Source organism: Diceros bicornis, chromosome 15 (genome assembly GCF_020826845.1).
Source record: "Diceros bicornis minor isolate mBicDic1 chromosome 15, mDicBic1.mat.cur, whole genome shotgun sequence".
In the NCBI taxonomy this organism is placed as follows: domain Eukaryota; kingdom Metazoa; phylum Chordata; class Mammalia; order Perissodactyla; family Rhinocerotidae; genus Diceros; species Diceros bicornis.
In genome coordinates this window covers 27,744,457-27,765,550 of record NC_080754.1, presented here as the reverse complement: position 1 = coordinate 27,765,550, position 21,094 = coordinate 27,744,457, and the positions used below count along the sequence as shown (strand labels likewise).

General features: G+C 36.8%; 1 protein-coding gene across 3 annotated transcripts in view; it reads right to left on the bottom strand.

Annotated features, from left to right (window-relative positions):
- Positions 1-376: 376 nt before the first annotated feature.
- PAK2 (p21 (RAC1) activated kinase 2) overlaps positions 377-21,094 on the bottom strand; it is an 88,983-nt gene continuing 68,265 nt past the window's right edge. For all 3 annotated transcript variants that reach the window (XM_058556034.1, XM_058556031.1, XM_058556032.1), the window contains exons 9-15: positions 20,089-20,137; positions 19,485-19,597; positions 17,977-18,094; positions 15,335-15,434; positions 13,006-13,202; positions 3,424-3,561; positions 377-2,959 (exon numbers count right to left, since the gene is read on the bottom strand). In XM_058556034.1, coding sequence (XP_058412017.1) covers positions 2,873-2,959; positions 3,424-3,561; positions 13,006-13,202; positions 15,335-15,434; positions 17,977-18,094; positions 19,485-19,597; positions 20,089-20,137 — 802 coding nt within the window. In that variant the 3' untranslated portion in view covers positions 377-2,872. The remainder of the gene's footprint in view (positions 2,960-3,423; positions 3,562-13,005; positions 13,203-15,334; positions 15,435-17,976; positions 18,095-19,484; positions 19,598-20,088; positions 20,138-21,094) is intronic.

Genomic DNA, 21,094 nt, shown 5'->3' with positions numbered 1-21,094 from the left:
GGGAAGAGAATTTATACTATGTGCCAGGCACTCAACACATGAAGACAGAGTTGTGTTAGCCTTGGTTTCTTAAGCTATCACACTCACTCCACTTGTTTCCTATTCTAGGTAGGATAAAATATTCAATATTTTCAGTTTCCCAGTTTTACCTGTCCCTAAAAGCAGCAAAAGGAACAAGAAGAGAAGAAAACTTTAAGACTGTCAGAGAGTCTGAAATATAATAAATAAGTACTATAGTAATATTGTCCTAATAACACAAGAGGACTACTAAGGTAACTTTTAGATTTAAATGGGAATTTTCATTCTAAAGTGAATGAAACAAAGAGGGTGAATACAAAAGGCAGTTATTAAAAAAACATGAATCTTGATTCAGATATAATTTTTCTTTCAACAAGATCTGAACATTTTAATTTAAAATTAACTAATAAATCACAATTCCATATTGCTTTTAAGATTATTTTAAGATTATTTAAAAATGACACATTGCAGAATTAACCAAAGTATATTTCTATTACAAGTTAGTTTATCCAAGTAAGTAAAGAATAAACCACAGTGTAGCTCCCTTAACCTAGGAGTCAGGTTTTAATGACAAAGTCCGTTGCCAGCAATGGACGTGCAGGTAACCATCAAAGAAGTGGTAAATACAAATCTCAAATTGCTTCTATAAACTGAAAAGATCTTTGTTGAGTCACAGACATAAAAATGGGGCATTGGCACTGTATTCAGCGAATATGGTCTTTATGACTTATGTATGGAAGTGCCTTCTAGAGTGGTTATGATGATCACAGTCTTATCATCTAGTTGGCTTTCTATTTCATTGATAGCATCTTCTTTATCATAATCCATCCAGACAACTATTTACAAAGAACATTCAAATCTGGAACTCAAGAGACACTGTAGCTTTCCACCAGAAATAAACAAGCTTGTTTCTGTAATTTAGAAATAGCTGTAGAAGGCCAATATAATCCAGAGAAAAACGAAATCAAGAATCAAATTGAAAACAGAGATCATTAAGTGCTCTAGACATAAGTTTCATTAATTATTTTACTCATTTTTGTGAAAACTTTCCTGCATTATCAATAAACAGCCATTTCTATCCTTATACCTATATCTTAACACAGATATGATGGGAATGATAGGAAATAAAACTCTATTAGTTCCCCTAATGCACTCCAAAACATCAAAATTATTTTTATTCATGATTTGTACTATTGCAGGATGGCGAGTAGATGTGAAGTTAATTAGGAGCGAACGGTGGGAACAAAATGCCAGAACCAAACTACAGATTTTTCTCTTTTATGTGGCTCTGGGCATGTCAGAAAGGACGATACCACCTCCAAAGGCAAAACAATAAAAAAATAAGGAGAGAAGAAGAGAGAAAGAAGAGAAGGGGATGGGAGAGACTCTAATAATTAATGCTACAGGTCACAGACCTGTTTTAAATCTTTAAAATAAAAAAAGTATTGCTATCAATAAGCACATTTCACTTTTCTTCCTTTCTCCAGTTTTTTTTTTTTACATATTATTCACTTATTTGAAAAAAATCTAAAGTAACTCAACATCTCAAATAATCAATCCATGAATTTATCAAGAAGTACTTTGTCATTTAAGTTTTCATAGACAGTAAAATATTAGTAATGGGTTGGGAACAATGTTTACAACAAATCTCTACAGCTTACTGGTCAAACGCTGCATCTCTATGTAATTGGTATTTCTCTTTCATGAATACAATCTCATCTAATTATTTTAGAGCTCACCAAGGTTCAAGTCTGTCACTCTGTCTCTGCTAGCTCCAAATATTTCTCTCCTTTAAATGGAAAAAAAAAGTTAACTTTTAAATTCTGAAAATTCAATGGTTATTATATTATTTACCACGGAGGGGGAGGAGTAGGGTGAAAGAGGGTTAATTAAAAAACAAACTAACTAAAATTACAACATATACAGAAACTTATTTCCAAAATGAAGGGAAAACAATGGGGAAGCGGAAAGTAGCGACACCAGCCCAAGTTGGAACAAGGACAACTCACTTCGGTTCCTGAAGCCAAATCTGAAGAGGAAAAAGTCAGAAAGGAAAATGAAATTGTAAGGATGCAGAGTCAATGGGATTCTTTTTCTGTCTCAATGATTTAGTTATAAATATAGGTCATCAGTCTTGTCTTCATACATTAAGAAATGCCAAACATCTCACTACCATGAAATTTCTAAAATTGACTCTCTCACATTTGTTAAAAAAGGTAAAAATCACATACTTTTCTTCCTTTTCTTCGAGTTCAAATTCTGAACTATTACATGTACAACAACAGTTGGTCCTAACTTCTATACAAAGTTAAACCATATTGAGCTCCTTTGCCAATATAAGGATCTACATAATTTCTATCACATTTGCCTCGAATTTAGGCATAAGAAAAATTTCTGAAAGCAACTCAAAAAGAGCAAGTCAAGGAAAAAGAAAGCTATGAAGGAGAGAGAAAAGAAGACTAGCAGATGAAACAAATACTCTGAAAAACTCAAATCTGCCATTCAAGTATCGAAAATACTCCAAAAGGGACAATGAAGGGGATCTACTACAATGCAGTCAGCAAAATAAAATGCAAATCTCAGGCAGGATAAGTGGCCCTGATGGGCTGTCTGCTGAAAGAAGGCAGGCTAGTGATTCAGTCCACAATTCCTTTTGGACCCTATACAAGGGATTCAATAGAAAATTGTCATTCCATTTTATAATTTTCTCTTGGTTGTCTTCAGGAAGTAATAGCTTGCTTTTTTCCTCAATGTTATGCAGACCATTTCTTTAAACCCCAAAAGAGTAATAATTTTCATATATTAAAAGACTTCTTTTAGAAAATGGAAAAAATAGGAGGCCACGGCAATGACGTTAACGGTTACTCTTCATTGCTTCTTTAGCTGCCATGATCAGTGGTGTCAAGCTAGATAACGGTTTGGCCAGTTTCAGGAAGGGATGCTGCCAGAAAGAGGGGGAAAAATAAATGTATCAATGTCAGCAGAGTAGAAGCTAAACATTTCCTTTTAATTAGGCCCCAAAGACTACTTTATGGATCCAAATTTATTTAATAAACACATATCTCAATATCTATATAAAATCAACAGAATCAATACATCACTTTTATAGTTGAAAGCACAGTCTTTTTAGTTTTTCAAGTATTATAAAATCTCAGTTAAATGACCCAGATACCCATGCCAGCAACAAACTGGTCTGAGAATTGATAATGTGAAAAAACTCATATACTTCTCATAATATTCTGGGTATTTTATTTCCAGCAGATGAAATCTTACACTGCAGGAGCTGCCATGCTGCTAGTAATGAATGAACAGTGAAATGCATTTATTAACCCGACACCACCAACTTTCTGTTGCTTATTCAAAAAAGTCAACTTTTTCCAAAAATAGTATCATTTCCAAATTCACCTGTAACAATTCTTTGGCTGAACCTCTCTTCTCCACATCCATCTCCAAACATCGATTTAAGAAATCCCGAAATATTGGGGAAAGTTTCTCTGGGTTCTGAAGTTCTGGGGTTCCATTAGTTGCTATCAGGTACAAGGCCTAAAAGTAGAAGAACATCTGTGACACACTTAAGGCAGCTCAACAAAGTGGGAGAGCACTTTACAAAGTGTACGGATCTTTAACTCCTTTTTTATTTATTTATTTATTTTATTGAAGTAATGCTGGTTTATAACATTATATAAATTTCAAGTGTACATCATATTTTGATTTCTGTGTTGGATCTTTAACTTCTTTAAAGACAATCACCATAAATACTAAACTGAGCTTATTAGCATTTCTACCCCTTTGGATTAGATATTTCTCCTTTATTTTTAGATGTTACATTTCCCTAATTGTTTTCAAAAATTAGCCTCATCTTTTTTTTTGGATTATCAATGAAATACATATTGATAAAAAAACTGTAATACATAAAGGTGTAAAGAAAAATGACCACAATTATACCATCAACATATAGTATTCCCTTTCCTTAGGACAGTGAAAATACTTGCATGATACTATAATGATGGACATATGTTATTCATTATACATTTGTTCAAACCTACAGAATGTACAGCACCGAGAGTAAACCCTAATGTAACACAAAACTATGGACTCTGGGTGACAATGATATGTCAGTGTAGGTTCAATGATTGTCAGAAATGTACCTTCTGGTGAGGGATGTTGATAATGCGGGAGGCTATGCATGTAGGGGGGAAGAGGGTACGTGGGAAATCTCCGTACCTTTCTCTCAATTTTGCTGTGAACCTAAAACTGCTCTAAAAACTAAAGTCCTAGGGGAAAAAAAAACCAGCTATATTCTGGCGTAATAACAGATTAGATCTGCAAAATTATTTTAATGGCTGAGTTGAATCGTGCCCTATTATATGGATGTTTCATAATTTAGTCAATCCCCTTTGGAAAATCCTTGCATTCTTTATGTACTTCTCTGATTATTTTCTTTAAATTCCTAGAAACGGAATTTAAATAAAAATTAAGAGACTTTATTTTTTACAAGTTTTAGATTTAAAGAAAATTGAGCAGATAGTACAGAGAGTTCCCATATACCCCCACAACACACACACAGTTTCCCCTATTACTAACAATTTACATTAGTATGGTACACTTGTTACAAGTGATAAACCAATATTAATACACTGTCATTAAACACAAGTCTATAATTTACATTAGGGTTCACTCTTCATACTGTATAGTTCTATGGGTTTAAACAAATGCATACTGTCATGTATCCACCATTCTAGTATCAAACGAAAAATTTCAGTGCCCTAAAAATCCCCTGTGCTCCACCTATTCATCTTCCCCACCTCCCTAAACCCCTGGCAACCACTGATCTTTTTTACACTTTAGTTGGAATCATATAGTATGTAGCCTTTTAGACTGGATTCTTTCACTAAACAATATGCATTTAAGGTTCTTCCATGTCTTTTCGTGGTTTGATAGCTCATTTCTTTTTATCTTTTTGTCTTTTTAATGTTATGGAATAACATTCCATTGTATAGATGTACCACAGTCAATTTATACACTGACTTTTTTTATACAGTATATTTATATATTGTATATATAAACAGTATATTTCTGTATAAAAAGTACATCTTAGCTGCTTCCAATTTGGGGAAATTATGAATAAAAATGCCATAAACGTTTGTGTACAGGTTTTTATGTGAATATAAGTTTTCAACTCATTTGGGTAAATAATAAGGAGCACAATTCTAGACTGTAATGTTAAGAGTATGTTTAGTTGGGTAGGAAACCGCCAAACTGTCTTCCAAAGTGGCTCTACCATTTTGCATTCCCACCAGCAATGAATGAGAGTTCCTGTTGCTCCACATCCTCACAGGAATTTGGTGTTGTCAGTTTTTTGGATTTTACGCCATTCTAACAGGCATGTAGTGATATCGCACTGTTGTTTTAATTTAGGAATTCCCTAATGACATGATGTTGAACATCTTTTTATATGCTTATTTGCCATCTGTGTATCTTCTTTGGTGAGTTGTTTGTTCAGATCTTTTGCCCATTTTTAAATCAGGTTGTTTGTTTTCCTATTGTTGAGTTTTAAGAGTTCTTTGTATTTGGATAACATTCCTTTATCAAATAGGTGTTTTGCAAATATCTTCTCTGTCTACGACTTGACTTTTCATTCTCTTAATCATATTTTTCTCAGAGAACATGATTCCAATTTTAACGCTTTTGATGTTTCTAAAAACATCGCCAAACCCAAGGTCACCCAGATTTTCTACAGAATTATTAAAAGTTCCTGCTGTATTGCCAAAATGCCATCAAAAAAAGGATACCAACTGGTACTCAAACCATCAGGATATGAGTGTGCCCATTTCCTTGTCACTGAAGTTCACTTCTCTTTTTTTTTCTTTTTGTGAGGAAGATCAGCTCTGAGCTAACATCTGATGCCAATCCTCCTCATTTTTACCGAGAAAGACTAGCCCTGAGCTAACATCCGTGCCTACCTTCCTCTACTTTATATGGGACGCCGCCACAGCATGGCTTGACAAGCTGTGCATCATCCGCACCTGGGAGCCAAACCCCTGAACCCTGGGCCACCGAAGCGGAGCACGTGAACTTAACAGCTACACCACCGGGCTGGCCCCCAAGTTCACTTCTCTTTACATGACATTTCTCCCAAAATTTTCATTTAAAAATTCCATCCTAAAAAATTATCTCTGAGATAGCAATTAATTTCAAGTTAAGATCATAAGATTGTTCCGAGCCTCCACAATTCCATCAGAAAGGATTAGAGGGGAGCCCACAGAAACAACCACTCTTGTCAAGTACTCCTCCTCTCCAAACACTTAACAGTCTTTTTCCCTACTTTGGGATAAATCTTACTATACCCTTTATCCTCATTATGTTAGTGATTATAAGCAGCCCAGGACTCCCAGCAACTCCCTCAGCTTCTCCATTCTAATGCCCACGCGGCTCTGCACATTCCTCTCTCTGGACTAATTTTTTCATACACGGCTTCCCCTCCCCTTCTCAAACATTCTCCTTATCTACTGAGGCCTGGCTCTCCCGTGAGGATTCTGCCTCACCTGCAGTGCTCTCGAGTGGTAGCTTTTTCTCTCCCACATCTTTGTACCACTGGGTCTGGAGATGGAGTGCCCTTTTGGCTCTTCATTGCCTTTTTGAGATCTCTCTCTCTCTCCTTCTCTGTTAACTCCTGGGCTTTCAAACTCATACTGACCTTTCCTTGTTTCAAACATCTACCACACACTGTTATCATCTCTAACATTACTCATAATTCACAGTTCCCCCATCTCCTCTCCTCTGACGTCCTTGTCCTTCAGCCTACCTCAGCCACACACCACGGTGATGTCCTACACCTTATCAGTACCAACAACTGCAACTCCTAAATCTCAGCTGCACTCCATCTCCTACGTTTTTCACTCCTAGCACTCCAATCCTTTGACTCTACTGGACCTAAAGAAATCCCACTGATCTGCCAATGTCCATCATTCCTTTCACATAATCACTTCTTTGACCCTCTTGCACTTCACAGCATTCACTTGGCTAAACAGGGTTAAAACTCTGCCTACTCTTTGCCTGTACCTATGCAGCTAAGTACAGTGGAAGAGAAAGCTATGTCCCTGGTGACTGGCATCACTAACCTCATATGGGCCCTTAGTGCTTCAGCATTCATACTGGATTTTCCTATTTCACTCATCCCACTCTCCTGTTTCTGTTCCAGGATACTATACATTACATTTGGTTGTCATGTCCCCTTAGGTTCCTCTCGTCTGTGACAATTTCTTGGATTTCCTTTCCTTTTGATGACCTTAACAGTTTAGAGGAGTACTAGTCAGGTATTATATTGTAGGATGTCCCTGTATTGGAATTTTCTGATGTTTTTCTCATGATTAGACTGAGATTATGGGTTTTGGGGAGGAAGACCAGAGTCAGAGTGCCATTTACATCACATCATATCAAGGGTACATGATTTATCACTACTGATGTTGACCTTATCAGTTGGCCGAAGTAGTGTCTGTCAGGTTACTCCACTGGAAAGTTACTCTCCCCCCAACCCCGCCCTTTTCACACTGCGCTCTTTGGAAGGAAGTCACTACATGCAGCCTACACTTAAGGAGTGGGAAGTTATGCTCCATCTCCTTTAGAGTGGAACAAGTACATAAATTATTTGGAATTCTTCTGCATGGGAGCTTTGTCTCTTCTGCCCCATTTATTTATTCAATCACTTATTTATATAATTATAGACTCATAAATATTATTCTATACTTCGGGATATAATCCCATACTATTTTATTTTGTTCAAACGGTTGCATCTTTAGCCACTGGTGCTCCTTCAGTTGGCCCCTGTGCCCCTTTGACATACCCCCCATGGGTGTGGGCTTTTTAACTCAGCATTATTTATGATTCCATTTTATCTCCTTAGTTGAGTTTTATTAGGTAAACTCTCTTTCATGATTTTAGTGTTTGCTTAAGGGTTTATAACATACATCTTTCAATGTTCACAATCATCACAATATTATAGCACTTCACACAGAGTACAAGAATCTTACAGTTCTCTCTCTCAGCCTTATGCTTTTCTTGTCATTTTACTTATACATATGTTCTTTTCCTCCTTCCACTGCTATTATTTTTATTTAAACAGTTTTATCTTCTGAAGATATTTATATTTTTAAAAATCTTATATAATTACCCATACAGTTACTATTTCTAGTGCTCTTCATTTCTTCGTGTGGAACCATATTACCATTTTCTTTCTGCTTGAAAGACTTCCTTTAGTATTTCTTATAGTGTAGATCCACTGGTGATAAACTCTTCCAACTTTTGTATGTTTGAGAAATCTTTATTTCACCTTAGTTTTTTAAAGAAATTTGTTGGCTGTAGAATTCTCGGTTGACAGACTTTTTCTTTCAAAACTTGGTTACACATATATAGGAACACTTGAAGTTGTCTCACAGTTCACTGATAGTATTTCATTTTTCAAAAAACTCATTTCAGTCCCTATGTTTCATTTTGGATAGTTTCTATTAATGTGTCTATGATTATTAAATCATTAATCACTTTTTCAGCACTGTATAATCTGCCCCTAATCTAATCTCAAACCCTACAGCTTCTATCTATAAATTTAATTTGTTTTTTAAAAAATATATACCTTCCAAATGTCTCTACCTAACTCTTTTTAACATCTGGAATGCAGTTACAAAAATTGTTTTAATGACCCTGTGTGCTAATTCTTTTATCTGTGTCAGTTCGGGGTCAGTTTCAATTGACTGATTTTTCTCCTCACTATGGGGTGTATTTTCCTGCTCTTTAGCCTGCCCGGTAACTTTGAGTGGAAATTTGGGCACTTGTTGGGTGCTGGAAATATCTGTATTCCTATAAATATTCTTGAGCTTTGTTCTGGGCCACAGTTATTTAGGAATAGATCCCTCTGGGTCTTGTTTTTAAAATCTGTTAGGTGGGAGCACAGCAGCATGCAGTTTAGGGGTAATTATTTCCCATCACTGAGGTAAGACTCTCTTCAGTCTTCTCCTCAATATCCTGTGAATTACAAGGTTTCCCACTGTGGCTGACAGAAGCAGGCACTGTTCCCAGCCCATGTGAGCACCAGGCACTGTCCTCTCTAACCTTATCATATGGTTATATCCTCCGCCTTGGGTAGATTCTTCACATAGGTGCGCCAACCTCTGTCGAATGCTCAAAGGGGACTCTCCGCAGATCTCCAGAGTCTTCTCTCTGAGAAGCTTTCTCGTCTCCTGTACTCTGTCTTGTGAACTCCACCTGCCTTGGTCTCCCCCAACTCTCAACTCCATCTCCACAACTCAGGGAGTCCACTGTGCCCCATCTGGGTTCTCCCTCCCTGTATGTGGCCCGGAAACTCTCTCAAGACATTAACCTGGGGCAATCATAGGGCTCACCTCATGCCTTTCTGCCTTTGAGATCATGATTCTTCATTGTCTGATGACCAGTGTCTTTAAAACCATAAACCATTGTTTCCTATACTCTAGTGTGGGTTTTTTTGTTATTTCAGGCAACGAGGGTTAATCTGGTCCCTGTTATCCCATCTTGACAGGAAGCAGAAGTTCCCGCTTGTCAAGTTTTCACCAATTGCATCCACGCTGCCAACTCCAACGATCAAGTCTCAGTCCTCATCTTACTTGACATAACTGTAGTTTCTGACAAGCTGATCTCTCCCTCACTTTTTGCATGTAGATTTCAGGGCAGGTGTTTATTTGGTTTTATCTACCTCAGTCCATTCCTTCTCAGTCTATTTTGCTGGTCTGCCACACCAACTCTTAGCTATGGAATGCCTCAGGGAGCAAGCTGCCATCTCCTCTATTGTCTGTCCATGCCCGCGCGACCTGGTGACTTTATCTAGTCCCATAGCTTTAAATAATGTCTATAACTTCCAAGTCTCAATTTTATATCTCTAGTCTGGATCCCAGACGTGCATACTCAACAGCCTATTCAACATATCCACTTTGATGTCTTAAAAGGCACCGCAAACTTAACGTGTCTAAAACACATTAAAATGTTATCTCCTGGTCTCCCACCTGCCACCCTACTCTACCTGCAGTATTCCCCATTTCAGTTAAGGTAAACTCCAATTTCATCATTCTAGTTACTTAGGCCAAACTCTTAGGGTCATCTCTCCCTCTCTCTTACATAGGCTTTCCTTTCAAAATACATCCAGAATCCAACTACTTTTTCCCACCTCCACTGATGCTATCCCAGTCTAAACTACCATCATTTTTTGCCTGAATTATTGTTAACTGCCTCCTAACTGGTCTTCCTGCTTCTGCCTTTGCCTCCCTTAAGAATCTCTTCTCAACAAAGCAGCGAGAGTGACCCTGTTAGAATGTTAAGTAAGACCATTTCATTTCTCTACTCCAAACTCTCCAATGGTTTCCCCATCTTACTGTGTAGAAGCCAGAATCCTGACAAAGGCCTAATAAGGCACTATATGGTTGGGCCTCATTTCTTCACTGATCTACCTGTTTTCTCCTGCTGTGTGCTCACTGCACACTAGCTAGGCTGGAATCCTTAATGATCTTTGAATACATGAGAAATGCTCCTGCTTTAGGGTCTTTGCATCTGTTGTTCTTTGTGACTGGAATGTTCTTGCCTTAGGTAACCTAGTATCACTCTCTTACCTCCTGTGTTCAAATGTCGCCTCAGTTAAGCCTCCCCCAAGCACTCTTTTGAAATCGAACAATCTTGACTCCCTCCCTACCAGTATCAGCACTTGGAGTCCATCATTTAATGCATTACATATTATTCTTATTTATTTTGTTTACTGTCTCTCTCTTCCTTCTACAAGGGCAGGACTTTGGTTGGTTGTTTTAGATAGCACCTTGACAGTGCCTCACAAAGAAGAGGCACTCAAATCAATATTTGCTGAACAAATGAATGAAAACTAGAGGTTTTAAAAACTGTTCTGAAAAGTGTTCTAAAATTAATCACCTCTATATCAGTACTTTAATTGCTCACTTGAACTTGAATCTTTGCAAGGGGATGAAGAGCACCAGGAAAACCCAATGCCCTCCGACAGAGCATCTCCTGCACACACCCATCACCTTGGTCTCTGCAGCCCATTTTATAGCATGTCCAAGTTATTTTGAAAAAAATAATTTAAAAAAATTTCTAGCAATAAGTCTGTAGTCATATATGGGAATTTAAAAACTTTCTTTTAAATAACTGCTTTATTGAGATATAATCCTTAATACTTTAAAAATCACCCTTTTAAAGTGTACAATTCAATGTTTTCAGTACATTCACAAGGTTGTACAACTATCACCACAAATTCCAGAGCACTTTTATCCCTCCAAAAGAACACCCATGTACATTATTAGTTACTCCCCATTCCCTCCTCTGCTTAGTCCCGGGAAACCCTTAATCTCCTGTCTCTATAGATTTGCCTGTTCTAGAGATTTCATATGCAGTCGATCCTCGTTATTTGCAGATTCCATATATGCGAATTCACCTAATCACTAAAATATGTAACCCCCAAATCAGTACTCAGTGCTTTTGAGGTCATTCGTGGATATGTACCGAGAAGAGAAAAGCACAGTGCTAAAGTGCTGTCTGGTGTTCCTAAGCCCAGGAAGGCAGTGATGTGCCATGTGGAGAAAATATATGTGTTTGATAAGTTCCACTCAGGCATGAGTTATAGTGCTGCTGGCTGTGAGTTCAATATTACTGAATTAACAATATATATTAAATAAAGTGTCTTTAGACAGAAACACACATAAAGCAAGGTTATGTACTGATCAGTTGACAAAAATGCTGTGACCACAGGCTTGCAGGAATCTAACCCTATACTTCCTCTAGAAGCAATGATTCAGTATTCATTAATTCAGTATTTGTGGCTTTACAGAACCTAACTACCACAAACAAGAACTGACTGAAAAGAGAATCATACAATACGTGGTCTTCTGTGTTGACTTCCTTCACTTAGCATAAAGTTTTCAAGGTTCAATGTTGTATGAGTCTGTACTTCATTCCTTTTATTACGGCTAAATAATATTAAATTGTATGGATCTACCACTTTTACTTATTCATTCATCAAGTGAGAGACATTTAGGTTGTTTCCACCTTTTGGCTATTACAAATAAGGCTACTATGAACATCTGTGTACAAGTTTTTGTGTGGTTGTATGCTTTCCATTCTCTTGCGTATATACCTAGCAGTGGAATTGCTAGCTTATATGGTCAGTCAATGTTAACTTTTAGAGGAACTGTCAAATTGTTTTTCACAGGGCTGCACCATTTTACATTTCCACTAGCAACGTATGAGGGTTCCAATTTCTCCATATTCTCATCAGCACTTATCATTGTCCGTCTTTTTGATTATAGTCATTCTTGTAGATGTGAAGTGGTACCTTGTTGGGGTTTTAATTTCCATTTCCTTAATAACAAATGATATTGAGCTATTTACTACAGTAACTTAAAAGTAGAAGTTGAAGGAAAAAAAGAAACAACAACAACAACAACAACAAAGACAGACAGAAAAAACAGATCCCAAATTTTCCACTTCAGCTGTGGGAGTATTTAATTGTTGAAAGTCTACTGACCTCCTCTGCCTCTTAGGACCCTCACTCTCTTGTCTGAATATGGGCTTTAACATTGCCATCTACACAGCTCTCTCACAGATGTGATCTTGCTTTCCTCTTCTCTGTACCCCCAGGTACAGAGGTCAAGGTTCAAAGTTGATAACCTGAAGGGTGTATCTAGGGACCCTTCACTCTGTAGAAAAGTGAGCAAATTCCTACTTATGGACACAATTAGAAACTACACAGCTTATTAAAAATCTTCAGACTCTGTACCTAACACATTCAACTCAATAACCCAGAAGCAAATGATTTTTAGATGCAGACTTAGGGCAGAGACTAGATTTTATCAACTTCGTATCCTAAATTCTTGGCCAGTGCCTGGCACAAGCAGGTTCTGAATAAAGGTTTTAAATAAAAGTATTTTTCGTAAAATAAGGCTGGTGTTTAATTGGTCTTACCCTCAAGGGATTTTCATTGAGGTATGGAGGCTCTCCTTCTACCATCTCAATAGCCATGATACCCAGAGACCATATGTCCACTTTAGGGCCATAAGCTTTCCGTGTGACCACTTCGGGTGCCATCCAGTACGGCGTTCCAACCATGGTACTTCGCTTGCTCTGCTCAGGGGTGATCTGAGCACAGAAACCAAAGTCAGCTATAAAACAAAACAAAACATCTAGGGTTAACAGTGTCCATGGATGGTTTTATCTACTAGTTCACTTTAGATGATTTAACTAATTACATTTGACATTCAGTCTATTGTTTTTCAAACCTGTATTAATACAGTAAAACCAGAATGTAAAAACAGTTTACAAATGTTTTGATGTTACATACTCTCATTGGTTTATTTTTACTTCCCATGAGCAGAAGGTAAATTATCAGGAAGTCTTTTATTCTAAATAATTAATCTTATCCTAAAAATTTTAAAAAGGTGAAAAAGGTTTAAAAGAAAAAGTCACCAAAGGTGGACATCAAAATGAAACACTGTGAATTAGGCAAAGGTCATGAAGTGGTAACTACTTTTGAAGAAAATAAACAGGAGCTAGAATTACTAAGCATCCGACGTAGCAGAGAGCCTAGAAAAAGAACACATTTAACTGCAACTGAACCTACAAGGTTGTCACCAGCATCGTTCTACTCCAACCACCTCGTTGTATAACTGAGAAGGCCTAGTTTAGTACACAGTGTTAATTTAGTGGGAAAGTCAGGATGAGAATCTAGAGTTTTTCCTCCCTTCTACTGCTAAGACTCATTCTACTCATATGTAACTACTGTTAACATTTAGGTTTATAAGCTTTAGACTTTTCATTATACATTTACATACATATATATATACAAATAATATCTATGAATCACTTGCTTTATTTTACCTAAGTAGGATATTTTGTAAACTGTTTTTTAAAACAATTTATTTTTAGAGATCTTTCCATATTAGTACATTGATCTACCTCATTATTATAACTACACAATATTACAGAATATAAAAATATCATAATTTATTTAACCATTCCCATACTGCTGGACATTAAATTTAAGCTATTTTTGGTTTTTCTTCACAATGTTGCAGAGACTATCTTTGTACTTATTGTTGTATGTTCAGTAATTCTATAAGAGAGAATCCTAAAAGAGCAATTATTAGGTCAAATCATAATATTTATAGCTAAAATGAGTGCTTATAACAAACCAGGTACTGTTCCAAGTACCTTATAAGAATTAACATACCTAATCCTCATGATAACTCTATGAGATAGGTACATTTATTATTACTATTCCCATTTTACAAATCAGGAAACGGAGACATACATAATTTTACGTAACTTACCCAAGATCATTCATCTAATAAGTGGCAGAACCAGGATAAAATATTATCCCCAAAAGTCTAATTCTATTTACATGTGTATCCCCAAAATGCATGAGAATGCCCAATTCTAACTTGCCCACTAAGATTAAGATTAGTAATCTCATATGTTGACCATCTGACAGAACCTAGACCCCATTTCTTATGGTTGAATAACCTTTGGAGGATGTATCTTAAAAAAGAGATGTTGAAAAAGGAGCCAAACTCTCTAGCAGAACAGAAAAAATTTTTTGGTTTCTTGATCCGAGAAATGCCTTGACTTTTGCACAGCTGGAGAAACCTCAGTAGAAGTTCTTCTTGAATCCTCCAGAAGGCATAGTTGGAACTAACAAATTACAGCCAGCAGAGGAAAAGGAAGCTTAGGATTTTCCCCCCACGACTCTACCATGTCTGATACAGAAGATAACTAGAGAAAAAGGTTTACATGGGGTTTTTTCCTTGTCATCTCTAAGATCAGGATCACATAGCCCTCCACCAATTAGGCCATGCTCTACCAAATCCAAAGAAAGCTAACAGCATAATGAAAAGAATCTGTCCTAACAGATGACAGAGACAAATTCAAGTTTATCTTTGGAAGACAGCACCAATATTCTGACAGTCCCAGGCACTGTTTCCCAGCACTTTACATTTTTAATCCTCAGAAGAATTCTCTGAGATAAGTACTATTATTTTCCTTATCACACAAATGAGAAAACAGACACAAAGAGATTAAGTAACTTTCCCAAAATTATTCAGCCAGTAGTAGCACATCTGCTATTTAAACCCAACCTGTCCAGCTGAGAGTCCATACTCTTTACCACTATTCTCCCTCCTCCTCCATATAGTAAGTCATAAAACTATTAACAGCAGAAGAGATTTTCTTATTTAAATACAAGGCAGAAAATTATAATAAATAACAAATAAATGTTATTTGTTCATTTGTTACTCACTAAGTTTAACCGATCCTTCCATCCCCAAAAGCACATTGTCACTTTTGATGTCTCTGTGGATCACTTGATTGGCATGCAAAAACTCCAATGCCTGTAAACACTGAACAGAAGAAAAACAACTATCAATGAATCAGTCCTTGAAAAGTCTAAGGGAGGTTCACATACAGTACTTATGGCCTGAGCACTGCTTCTAGTATCCAGTCGAAGACATTCTAATACTTACATTTATAAAGAGAAAACATCTTCTCATGTGCAAAGTTATGAAAATAAGACACCTTAATTAATTAGATCCCCCTCCTCCCACTCTCTGGTCTTTCCCAGAGACAATTATTAAATGATGTCTTATCTAGTCCTATTTCTGCCATGGATTATTTAAAATCCTAAGAATATCACTCAGTCTTCAAGGTTCTCATTTATAAAATGATGGGTGAGTCTATATAATTTCTAGGCCTTTTCAGGCGTAAATGCCTAAACATATGCAGCACTCAGTAAAGATGCACAAGGCTCGTTAGAAATCATTTCAACAGTAAAGGGTAAACTTGTGCTCATTCTCACTTGAATCTGAGACTCAGAAGTCTAATCAATGTAAGCCACTGAAAAGTGGGTAAGATCCTGGGTGTTTGGTTCCATTCAGCTGTTCATCAAATGTGATATACGGTGTTTTTCTCACTTCTTCTATGGCGGATTTTACATAAAGCTATATCCACAACCTAGACACCAGTTATTAAAGAATAACTTGCCTCTTATGCCACATTTCAGAAAGCACTGAGTTAAAAGTGAGGAAAAACTCTTCCCCTTTCCTTAAATATGAGATTAGCTTTTTAAAATCTGCTTGCCCATTTTTTAATATAAACTGACCATAAATTGTAAACACGGAAAAAGTTGTTTTTATTTCTTACCCCAATCAGAGCAGAACAAATAAAGTCTGTACATCATTAATAACAACTAAAAATCTCATTAAAAATATTCTACTACTCATTCAAGGAAAAAACAGATAAACTATGTATTACGGCACTACATTTACCAACCATTTAAGCAGATTCCTGAAAAGAACAAATCCCAGAAAAATACTTGTACAAATAAATAGAAACAAAGTTGTCACAATTAGAGGAACTCCTAAAATATTTTTTATATCAATTATGAAAAAAAATTAGAAAAACAAATTAAGTATAAATAGATAAATTCTTGTTAAGTTTTTATCAGCTTTTAAGCCATCAAACATTCTTTGTTAAGGGATATCATATTATTAAACTATCATATTCATAACTATTAAAGAGTTCTTATTCCCTTCCCTCCTCAAACAATCAAGGGCTATCTCTTAGGTGGAGCATAATTAACTCAGAATTAAAATTTTCAGGGCTGGCCCCGTGGCTTAGTGGTTAAGTGAGGGCGCTCCACTGCTGGCGACCCGGGTTCGGATCCCGGGCTCGCACCGACGCGCTGCTTCTCCGGCCATGCTGAGGCCGCGTCCCACATACAGCAACTAGAAGGATGTGCAGCTATGACACACAACTATCTACTGGGGCTTTGGGGGGAAAAATAAATAAATAAAATCTTTAAAAAATAATAAATAAATAAAATTTTCAAAGAAGACTTTTTTTTTAACACCATAACTAAAGCTGAAAAGGAAAACACCATATGTACTGTCCTTACATAAGCAAAGTTTATAAATCACTTATGTATCACTGTAAAAATGCTGAAAGCCAAATCACAGAAAACACAATAGTCTTAAGAACTTTTACAATTTTGTCCTTTGTGACAATGACTCCTAGGATATTCAAAGAAAGTAATATCACAGTTTCAGTGACAATAAGCAAATCATAACCTAAGTCTCACCTGTAGAAAAAGATCAAATAGAAGAAGGAAGGCTCGTTTTTGGCTTAGACTAAGGTGATCTGGCAGAACTCTACTGGCTTAAGCAAACAATATGTTAGAAACTCATCAATGAATGTCAAGAAACAACCAGTTTCTTCACCTTCAATGAGATTAATAAAGCCAGAAGCAGACTTATTAATACTGAAGGTGAACATGTGCCCAGCTTTGCCTGAGACAGTCCTTATTTCCACTGTTGAGTGGGGTATTTTTTTTTTTTTTGAGGAAGATTAGCCGTGAGCGAACATCTATTGCCAATCCTCCTCTTTTTTGCTGAGGAAGATTGGCCCTGGGCTAACATCTGTGCCCATCTTCCTCTACTCTACATGGGACACCGCCACAGCATGGCTTGATAAGCGGTGCATCAGCGCGCGCCCGGGATCCGAACCTGCGAACCCCAAGCTGCCGAAGCAGAGAGCCTGAACTTAACCACAACGCCACCAGGCCGGCCTGAGTGGTGTATTTTTAATGGTACCCCGCTTTCACTTTCAATAGTATCCTGTTTGGAAGATAAATTATAATGATCCTCTCACTGAAATCTGCCTGTGAGCTGGGCTCTTCAAAGGTCCATGCTTCATTCCAGAATTATCTTACACATGAAGGAAGGGTTGAAATTCTTACGGAGGATGAAATGGTATGGAGATAAATTGCAGATAATGTGTACAGAGAGAGTATCTCTCACAATAAAAATGATGTGCAAAAATCTTCCCCTTTTTTTACCTCCTACTAACATGTATCACCATAACTTATTGAAAAGGGAGCAAACTCACCTCTCTGCATACAGCAGCAATCTGTGCCTCATCCATGCAGGTTTCTGTTACAACATCAGTAAGTGATCCCCCAGCAAGGTACTCCATTACCACAAACAATTCATCTCCCATCAGGTAACTAAAAGAACATACAAAATACACTCACATTTTTACCTTTTCTAAACATGTGGCACTCCATGTTGAAGAACTCAAATGTTAGGCACCCTAAGAACAAAATGAGAAAGCTGGTAGCTTTGAGAGCTAGGAAGAAAGCTGCTATCAGAAAAATAACTGAGGATCACTACGATTCTCCTGAATCCCTCTCAAGTTTGCCCACAATTGTAACTTGAGTGGGTACATGGATTATTCCAATTAAAACAACCCCGTAAGGCAGGAATTATTCGTCCTGCTTTACAGATCAAGAGATGGAGCCTTAGAGAGGTTAAGTAACTCACCCAAGGTCACACAGCCAATTAGTGGCAGAACCAGAATCCGAAGCCAAGTGTAACTGATTCCACAGCTTACGGCTTATCTTAACCACCATGCTAAACTGACTTGAAACGCTATTTTAAAAAGCAGAGAAATGTACCTGGAAAGTTTATTTCTATGAACATGGTTCCCATAACTAGGGGCTAAAGTCTAAAAATGTGTCTTTTCCCCATTCTAAACAAATTTAAATATGGAAATAACAAAATCACCTATAATCGTCTATCTCCAAAACAATCACGATTACAATTTTCATTTATTTTTCTACTATTCTTCTTTTATTTACATATATGTAATTGCTTAAAAAAAAACCCACATACTTGTAAGGTACATAATTTTCTATTCTGCTTTTTGTTCTGCTATTTAATATCAATTCCTAAATTAAATGAAGTTTTTTTGTGTGTGTGTGAGGAAGATCAGCCCTGAGCTAACATCCATGCTAATCCTCCTCTTTTTGCTGAGGAAGACCGGCTCTGAGCTAACATCTATTGCCAATCCTCCTCCTTTTTTTTTCCCCAAAGCCCCAGTAGATAGTTGTATGTCATAGTTGCACATCCTTCTAGTTGCTGTATTTTGGACGCGGCCTCAGCATGGCCAGAGAAGCAGTGCACTGGCGCGCGCCCGGGATCCGAACCTGGGCCGCCAGTAGTGGAGTGTGTGCACTCAACCGCTAAGCGATGGGGCCGGCCCTAAATGAAGTTTTGATAGACATACTATCCGTCTGTGAAAAACAGCATTTGAAATAAAAATTAATTTAGAAGTTTAAAACCCTTGTGGCCAGTAACCTCTGTCATCAAGACATGAATCACAGCCAACCTTTCCTTAATATTTCTTCTGATCATTTGTAATTAATATAAGCACCAGGAGAAATGTCCTTTATTTAACTGCTGTCTCTCACTTGCCAAGTGATATCTATGTAGAAACAGGACATGCTAAACTGTAATGTGCTATCTTTACCTCTCCTCCTTCAAGCTTACTTTTCAGCACTGACATTATACTCTAGCCTAACTAAAGTGGCTAGCCTTCAGAACCATGAGACTTACCTGTCCAAGAAGTTAACTATGTTGGGATTCTTTAGTTCTTTCATTACCAGAATCTCATTAATGATCAATTCCTTCTTTGGCTGTTTCTGTAAATTAATCTGTTTGATAGCAACCTATGATGGAAACAGAATTAAAAAAAAAAAAATCAAAAGAAGTTTCCTAATTCTCTTAGAAAATTACAAATACCAGTTAATAATTTAATTTATTGTATATATATATTACATTAAACAATGAGATTATAACTTACTCATAGGTAGTACTTGTAGTTCCACATGGCCTACGCACAATGCTTTGTAATACATAGAGCCTAATTATTTTTAGATTTCTCTTGAAGCTGATTAACCAACCCAAGGTCAGCCTAGCGCCAGGAATTAATCCTCTTTTCATTTCAAGCTGGGAAGATGATTTTTTAAATATCTGCTTATTTATGAAACAACACAGAATTCCTTTTTTCTCATTAATAAGTGCTATAAAATTACATAAAGTAATTCTTTCAACATATTCAACTGAAAAAGAGATTCCTATTGATTATTCACAGGTTTATTTAGTTTCCTCCTACACTAAAAGCTAATGGTAACACCCAGAAGTATGAAAAAGTAGCTACCTCCTGCCCCAATGCCACATCAGTAGCAGTGAAAACTGTACCAGAAGCCCTGGGGGAAAAAGACACAACAAGATTTAAGGTTTATAAATGACTATCATTTATAACATCCAAACACTTTATACTTAGAACAATTGAAAAAGGATTAAAGAACATTTAAGACCTAACATCTTTAACAGGAATAAAAGCAAAAACAAAAGGGGAGAAAAATAAGAAAAAGAGGCAATCCTTGTGGCCAAAATTTGTGTTAGAAATTTGTCATAAATTTCATATCTACAAAAATGTAGTAAAAAGATAAAGAAAAAATTAACATATACTCATGGCTCTACTTCCCTGCTCGAGAATAAAGAACTGCAAATAAATTTCTTGTGTGCCCTTTCCAAAGGCATCCTCCCTCCTTCCAAAGTAATCTGCATTTGGTGTTTATTCTGTATTTGATGTGCATTATTTCCATGCATTTCTCTATACTTTAACTACAAAGGACAGAGGCATGTACCACTATAGAATATATTGAGCATAATTTTTAAACTTCAGCAAAACTGTTTCATTTTATATATTTTTCTGCAATTTGCCTTTTTAATTCAACATTGGATTTGGGAAGGTCATCCAAACGGATAGGTGTTATTCTTATTCATTCATAATTATTATTATAATATATATTATTCAACATATTACAATTTATCCATTATCATGCTCAAGATTATTAAGATGATTTCTAATTTTTTGTTATTAAAACCAGTGCTGCAGGGGCTGGCCCAGTGGCGCAAGCGGTTAGGTGTGCTCACTCCACTGCGGCGGCCCAGGGTTTGCTGGTTCAGATCCCCAGCGCGCACTGATGCACTGCTTGGCAAGCCATGCTGTGGCAGCGTCCCATATAAAGTGGAAGAAGATGGGCACGGATGTTAGCCCAGGGCCAGTCTTCCTCAGCAAAAAAAGAGGAGGATTGGCAGATGTTAGCACAGGGCTGATCTCCTCACAAAAAATAAAAAAAATAAAACCAGTGCTGCAA